This window comes from Simochromis diagramma, unplaced genomic scaffold (genome assembly GCF_900408965.1).
Source record: "Simochromis diagramma unplaced genomic scaffold, fSimDia1.1 OVJJ01000304.1, whole genome shotgun sequence".
NCBI classification, from domain to species: domain Eukaryota; kingdom Metazoa; phylum Chordata; class Actinopteri; order Cichliformes; family Cichlidae; genus Simochromis; species Simochromis diagramma.
Window position 1 is genome coordinate 14,199,618 of NW_024387030.1, and position 7,572 is coordinate 14,207,189.

At 41.6% G+C, this 7,572-nt stretch overlaps 1 protein-coding gene across 3 annotated transcripts; it reads right to left on the reverse strand.

Moving 5' to 3' along the window:
- Positions 1-2,232: 2,232 nt before the first annotated feature.
- Positions 2,233-7,561, reverse strand: ngb (neuroglobin). 3 transcript variants are annotated; one of them, XM_040041912.1, is made up of 5 exons: positions 5,094-7,561; positions 4,767-4,975; positions 4,267-4,375; positions 4,040-4,159; positions 2,233-3,935 (listed from the first exon to the last, which is right to left on the reverse strand). In XM_040041912.1, the coding sequence occupies exons 2-5, from the start codon at positions 4,862-4,864 to the stop codon at positions 3,783-3,785; spliced, it is 480 nt and encodes a 159-aa protein (XP_039897846.1). In that variant the 5' UTR covers positions 4,865-4,975; positions 5,094-7,561; the 3' UTR covers positions 2,233-3,782. The 3 variants fall into 3 exon arrangements, with proteins under 3 accessions (XP_039897846.1, XP_039897845.1, XP_039897844.1); XM_040041911.1 differs by having other exon boundaries at positions 3,805-4,159; positions 4,767-4,875; XM_040041910.1 differs by having other exon boundaries at positions 3,805-4,159.
- Between the last annotated feature and the right edge of the window lie 11 nt (positions 7,562-7,572).

Here is a 7,572-nt window from a genome sequence, read left to right on the forward strand (position 1 = left end):
AAAATAAATCATTGAAATGGGTATATATTTGTTCTTTGTTAAGTTGCCTAATAATTATGCACAGTAATAGTCACCTGCACACACAGATATCCCCCTAAAATAGCTCAAACTAAAAACAAACTAAAAACTACTTCCACAAACATTCAGCTTTGATATTAATGAGTTTTTTGGGTTCATTGAGAACATGGTTGTTGTTCAATAATAAAATTATTCCTCAGAAATACAACTTGCCTAATAATTCTGCACTCCCTGTATAGCATTAAATATATGGGTCTGCGGGGACTGAATTTGGAGGCAACTCAAAAGACCATTAGTGACAGTTGGTTTAATCACCCATGGAGGTTGCCATTTCAGAATATACCCTTTGTCATATTTCTGGACTACCAATTGTAGAAGACATCAGAAATTCCATTGCTGATGTTGATCAATCCTGTGTAAATAAGATGTAGTACACCCAAGTTGTACTGTTCACCAGCTACACACAGTCCCAAATAAATCCACTATCCTGTTTGAGAAACTACAGTACCCATCTGTTTTCTAGTCACACTATAGGTTTGACTGTTTAGATTATCTCTCGCTACATCTTCCACAGGAATGAGCCTGATCCATAGACAGGCAGAAAAGGGAATTCAAAGACTACTTCTTAGTAGGAGTAGCTGTTCAGCAGCTGCTGACAGATAGCTCATTCTCATGCTTGTGATGGCTGCTTGGCAGACTTGTGCTGCAGTCTCCCAGAGAGCCATCGGAGCGAATCTTATTAGCCCGAGCTCACGTGCACAGTCACTGTCAACACCTCTCCACTGTAGGATTTACGATGAGTGAGTGATTGAGCAATGCAACGTTTTTCTCCTCCATCAAAAACGCACATATATACAACCATCACCTTACAGTTGCCATGACAACAATGAATACCCCCCCCCCCCTCTTTTTTTGTTCCAAAACACATTGCAGACTTTCTAAAAATATGTATGTTGTCTTTTCTCGCAGACTTTTTTTTCCCCAGACGACAGCCTTCAGAGCAAAAAGCTACAAGGTCAGTCTGTAGCAGTAGAGGAACAGATTAAACCATGAAGGAAATAAACATATAGTCAATGTGAGTTTATTGAAATTTGTTGCAATCCATTACCAGGGGATGAGAGAGAGCATGGAGTTCAGTTTTGGTTTTTATATTGCAAGAGCAAGAGGCCAACACAAATCCAGCAGACTCTTGCAGAGAGGGTAAGGATATTGTTGGCAGTGCAGACAGACGGGTAAGTTCCAAGTCAGCTGCTCCACCATCAGCCGAGCAGACAGCGACTTTCACAGTGACACAACAGAAAAAAGAGAAATGAGCTGATATGTGTGTAACTCATCATAACCTTCCTGCCTGCCCCCACTCATCTGATCACTCTGGCTTTAGATGATATTCAAGTAGAAACGCATCCAAAATCTGCACAGTTTTGCCCGTTTTTGAAGGAAAGTATAAAGGAAAATAAAGATAAAGTGATCCAAATTGTGAAGAACACAATGGATACTGTGAATTTCTGAAAACATACTTGAGGTGACATTGTGCAGTTGCATGAGTAAGTGGGCTGAAGTCGCCCTCGTTTCGGAAGCCAGGGGGGCGATGAGCCATTCGACGCTTGGATCTTATGTAAGACTGAGAGATGGGCTGTCAGTGGGAAGCAAATCGGGCATTGTGTGACTGATTTCAAAACCTGACCGCTGTGTTGCGATCGTAATCAGTCCGTGACAACACATTTAAGACAAGGAGGAAAACACACTGACTTCAATAAGCAGTAAAATACCCACAGATCACTTTATTTAGCCTCAAGTAAGCACATGACATATTTAAAGTTTAAGATGGAATCCAGTTTACAAAGAGTGTGTGCTTGTATTAACTGTAATAATAATTTTTGGTTGAAGGATAACTAGGTGAAGTCATCGCTGTTGAGTAGCAGCTGATAATGATGAGGTAGACAGCGAGACAGCCAATATATACACATCTGGGTGTTAAAAAGACGCCAGCTGTGCCAGCTGAAAATACTTACTGTCGGGTAATTAAAAACACGGAGAACAACAACCTGCATAGGGCTGCGTACTGAGACTAAGAAAAGAAAGACAATAAACACAGCACCTACACAACCAGGGTACAAACATTATACCTGCAGCCTGGAAAGTACAGACTAAACACATAATAGTAATAAAAAAGCCCTGTTCTTATACTCTTCTATAATAACTACACATCTTTTCTAATATAGCTGTTATATATCTGCTATTCTTTGAACTGAAACCTGATTAAAAGTAACAGATTTGCCACATTGTTTTCTTGTATTGGGTTCATTATCCGAAATCTACACAGTATAATGTATCTGAAGGTCATATTGTATATGACAAGAAAAAAATCAATGCTCTTTCACTGCACATACAATTCAGAATATAAAAATAAACTTTGTAAATATAAACTGAAGCGAGGAAAAACACATATCAGCAGCTTGGATTTACAGTTGTGTGGTGTTATTATCTTATACTTGGCACACTGTTGCTAAGTTACTTGGCTATAGATGTAAATAACTGATGATACATACAGCATTATGGCAGCATAAATACTACACACATACATACAGTCAAGCACAGTTTCTCTGTATCATCTGTTTTGTGTCAATAATTTAAATGTAAAATCGTCATCACTTAAGTTGGTTTGGTTTCTGAAGTCAAAACAAATATTTATTTCCAGCTTCACTTCCTCACAGAACCTCTTAAGTTGGAGAAAAACAGGCCACTGATCCCTGTCACCTGTAAAGCTGAGGTAATAGTACCCACATCATCGCAGTTAATAAGCATTGATAAGTTAAGCAACTACGATACACCATTACTACTTTACACTAAGATTAACTGGAAACTGATAGCCAAGGAACAAAGATGTTACAAGTCCTCCAAGATGCCATTTTACTTTCAGTCTCTTAAAGTCATATAACAGTCTTTTAGTTAAAGTTTAGTTTAACAGTCATCAGAAGCTTACTGAAATACTCACACCCTCGACTGAGGAGAGCATCGCACGCCGCGTCGGGGAAGGTGCACTTGGACGCCTTAACAGTCGTGGATAACTAAAGAAAGCTATCAGAGAGAGTAAAACAGTTCTTGTCAGGAATCTATTGAATAAAATGTTAAAAAACTGTTTTTTCTTCATCCTAGCAGCTTAAAAGTTAAACGACAAAGTCACTCAAAAGACATGAAATGTAATATCGATTTTAAAAAAACACACAGTTTTGATATTCTTCTGAAAAATCACATTGCATTGTCCCACACGTTCTGTTAAGTATCACTGTGTTCCAGTTAGATAAAGAGCTGCCCTTGCTGGCCACAGTAACCATCACAGTTTGAGCAGTGTGTGATGTCTAATCATAATAACAGCTAGTGTTTCACAAGTGTGCAACTCTTTTAAGATACACCACAAACACCACTACAGTCACTGTTATCATTTGAGTAAATATATCAAAGCCATTATATACAAAATAAAACCCTTCCACAGTTTCCCGAGTGTTTCTTCTCAGTGTGAGGCATTCAGATTACACTCTGAAACTGTACAAACAGCACTGCCTGGTAGCTAAACATCCACAGCAAAGAAAACACGCTCTGTGACTCGCTGGTCCGACTGAAAAATGTGTAACTATATCACACGTTCGCTACGCTATGCGACCCCACTCACAGAGCAAATGTACAGCAGCTGAAGCCACAATGCTGCAAGTTACACAACCTTATTCCATGGCAACCAACTTGATGATTTGACAACTACCGGCGCCTCAGTCGGCCTTGCCTTCGCCATTTTCGGCATACCCTCGGCTCATCATTGCTACCACAATGCTGTACATGTTGAGCCAGGCTTGACGCAGCGGTGCCGTGTAGGCCGGGCCCAGACTGCACTGCAGCATGTAGAGAAGGGACTCACCCACCGCCTGCAAAACACACAGGAAAAAAAAAAGAGAAGAAGAAAGTGTTCACGGCTCATTCGCTCGTGAAATTGCTTTGGCAGAGTTGTGCGATAAGATGTTGGTCCTACGGCAAATGACTGCGTTCTGACTCCCACTGCCTGATGCTTCTTCCCGAGGTTGAGCAGAAAGTCCTCCAAGGAGTGAAGGTCATCCAGGTGGCTGACGGCCGCGTCGATCACAAGCATCACCTGAGGCCACGGCCACAAGAGAAACAGAGAGCCATCGCAACTGTGCACAAACGAAACTTTAACGTGTCTGTGTACTTGTGGTGGTTAATGCGGTGAACAGAGCTCACCTTGGTGACGTGTTCCAGAAACTCGGGGCTGGCGAGGCGGTCCTGTGTGGAATCGCAGTTTGTACCGTAGTGGAAAAGATTGAGGAGCGCAGGGTCCAGCTCAAACAGTCTAACACAGACAAATACAACGCTGTTCTATAGGTGTGCACACATGGTGTAGCCTCAAATATTCACAGAGGGATAAAAATCAGTCTACAAAGCAAACATCTACACATCTCCCCTGTCTGATTTAGCAGCAGCTGTCTCAGAGTAAATTGCAGGATTATTGCAGTCTGTCGCCAAGCAACAAGTCAAGCCTCCGGTCCGTGGTTCATGTGGAAAGTGTGCAGGAAAGGATATACACCTGTGCTACATTTATTTACACTGCTGCTATTAGGTAACACCAATACACAATCCTATCACTTATGCTTTGAGTGCTTTTATATTAGATCTTTTCTTCCAGCGCAAAGAATTAAACAACAGCCTCCTTTTATGTCGTGCTGATCATGATAGAAAATTACCTGGAGAACATGACGACACCATGAGGAACTTTGTTCTTGCCCAGGCTCTCCCAGCTGTCTCGTATCAGCTCCTTGTCTTTCGTCGACAGCTCCTCCATGCTACCTCCGGCTGCAATCACAAGACAAGTTCTTCAACTCCTCTAAACGATCAGTTGGAGGACGGCCATAGCATCCGAGGGAACGCACAGACAAAACTTCTGCCAATCCACCTGCAAAACAAAGTTGAGCATCAGTTGAGCAATTTGCTAACATAGTGTAAGGGTGGGGACACTGGTGCAGGAGAGACGCTCAGCTCAGCACAGCTCGAGACACACAGTCATACTGTACCTTTTTGAGGTCAGTCTTCTCTCTGAACTCCTTCTGGTGCTTCTGTGCTGTGGGGTCTGTCTTTTTCTGTGTGTGTGTGTCTGTGAGTGTTTATGTGTGCAGGCAGAAGCCTTGCCTGACACTCTGGTGCACTTGTTCCTCTCTTTCCCCAGCTCACGGTGCAGTCAGGAAGACAAGTTGTGCCACAATCTTATCTGTCACACAGGCTTCTATCTCTCTCTCTCCCCTTCCTGTTTGCCTCTTGATATGCTCTCTCTCCAGCTCTGGGGATATTATTCATGCCGCTGAAGGAGAAAAAGAGGGATATCTCTCTGCTGCTCCAGATAAGCTGCAGCGAGACACAGCTCCTCCTGCAGGTGAACCGAGGACTGAGACATGCAGAGATGCTGCTTGCACACATAACATGCACTGCATTTAACCCCAAAAAAAATTAGCCACTGGATTTTTAAGTTGTAATCAAGTGAAAATAAGCAAGAAAACAGCAACAGCAAAAATGCTGTGCAGTGCAATTGCTGGGTAAAGCAGGTAAAATCCATTTAAGGCCCACATTATCTATTTTCGGATGTGTCCCCAACTGCCTAAATTTTGCAGCACATGCATTTGAAAAATGAAATGTGTGGGAATTTTAATACTGCACAGCGGCTAGAGTAATAAGAGACCTGCACGCACCACTTCGGTGAAATTATATTGTTCATCTGCTGAGCAGAGCCACTCCTTAAACAGCGCGATCATAACATTCAGCGGCCAAGCGTGCAGCCTCTCATTAATTTAAATGGGATGTGTTTCTTTCTTTCTCAGCCTCCACACATATCTGAGGCTGCAGTTTGTTTAAATAGATGTCACAGCTCCATCGCGTTTCACCGATGCAGGTTCCCGCTCAGACATTATCTAACAGGTTGAAAGCAATTTGTTTTGCTTTGAGCTTTGCATCGGGGAATCAGAGGTGCGCAGCTTTCTCCTAAATGGACTACAGTGGCAGAGTGAGGAGGGATACATGGTTCCCATGACAACCTGACAGGATGTAGCCCTTGAAGCTTGATCCTGTGATATTTGAGCTTTCAAAGAAGCGACTGTCTGATTATTATTTATTACATATTATGTGACAACATTTTGGATTTTTCTCCTTCTCTGTATTTGTGAGGGATGGCTGAGCGGCAGAGGCACAAACAACAGGCTTGCCGACAGCTCCGCAGGCTGGTCTCTTATTATTCCCCATTTTTTCTTCACAGCAGTGGATTTTTGCGCCATATTTATAGTGCAGACTGGTCAGTCAAACTGAAGATAAAAACATTTAATAGAAAACAAAATGAAAAATAGCCCCACCTTAAAGATGATGATCCAAAACTAAATCAAACCGCTGAGAAACAATTTTGCGCTGGGCTCTTGCGCCTATTTAGGTAGTCGCTCCTCCCACTTAAGGAAATAACAATTAAACACTAATTAACTGTTACATTAATTTATACAAGTGCTCAATCTAGCATTTAAAGAAATGTTAATAAGTTAGCAGTGGGAAAATAAATAAAGATGTATTTAGAAAATGTACCTGTTCATTAATTGCGTTAAATCAATGCATCCATCAAACGTCACACAAGACTCCCCTTCTTTCACACTGGCCCAGGAACTTGACCATATAAGGAGTCCAAAAGGGCCTGGACTTGTTTGGCAGTTCGTGGGTCTGAGTTAGATAGAGGTTAGAAAGCAAATTAATCAGACGGAAATCTTGAAAACTTATTAAGATTCCATGGCTAATGTGGAGGCAACGCTGCTAAGAAAAAAGCACCGTGTAGTATTTTAGAGGTCACGAGCCTCGTCGCCATGGTATGTCTTTACTGCAATTATGCAAATATATTTAAATCTGAAGACAGCCAGCTGAATATTACTACAGTGAGATGCATGCAGTTCGTGCAGCATAAATATGCACGCTAGATGCATAGACTATGTTAACTCCTATCTAAGTGTTATGTTTTAAACCATGCTTAGTGATACCACTTAATGAATTTTAATATTTTCTAATGTGAATTTACTACACTGACTCCAAAGCACGGCACAACAGCCTACAAAACCATAAGGGCGTGCACTGATCTCCATTGATTATGCTTGTAAAAATATTCAAACGCTCCCATGTGGTTGGTAAGTAAAAATGTCTCGATGTCTCGAATTCCTGGCAGTCAGCTGTCAAAGCACAAGATACAGCGAGGCCAGTGTGTAAGAGTATTTGATGTGGATGTGCAGGCAGACCACTGAGATGGTTTGTGTGAATGCAGATGCATGGTAAGGACTGTTTATTTAGGTGGCACTGTGGCTGTAGAAATAACTGGGAACTTTAACCCGACAATCTAAGAAAAGCCAATGTCAGATGCCCTGTGTTCTTACGGGCCACGTTCAATTAGAAACATGTAAAAACATGTAAAACATGAATTAAAAAAATAATAATAATAACGTAAAATGCAACTGTAAGCATTAGAATATAAGCATTTAC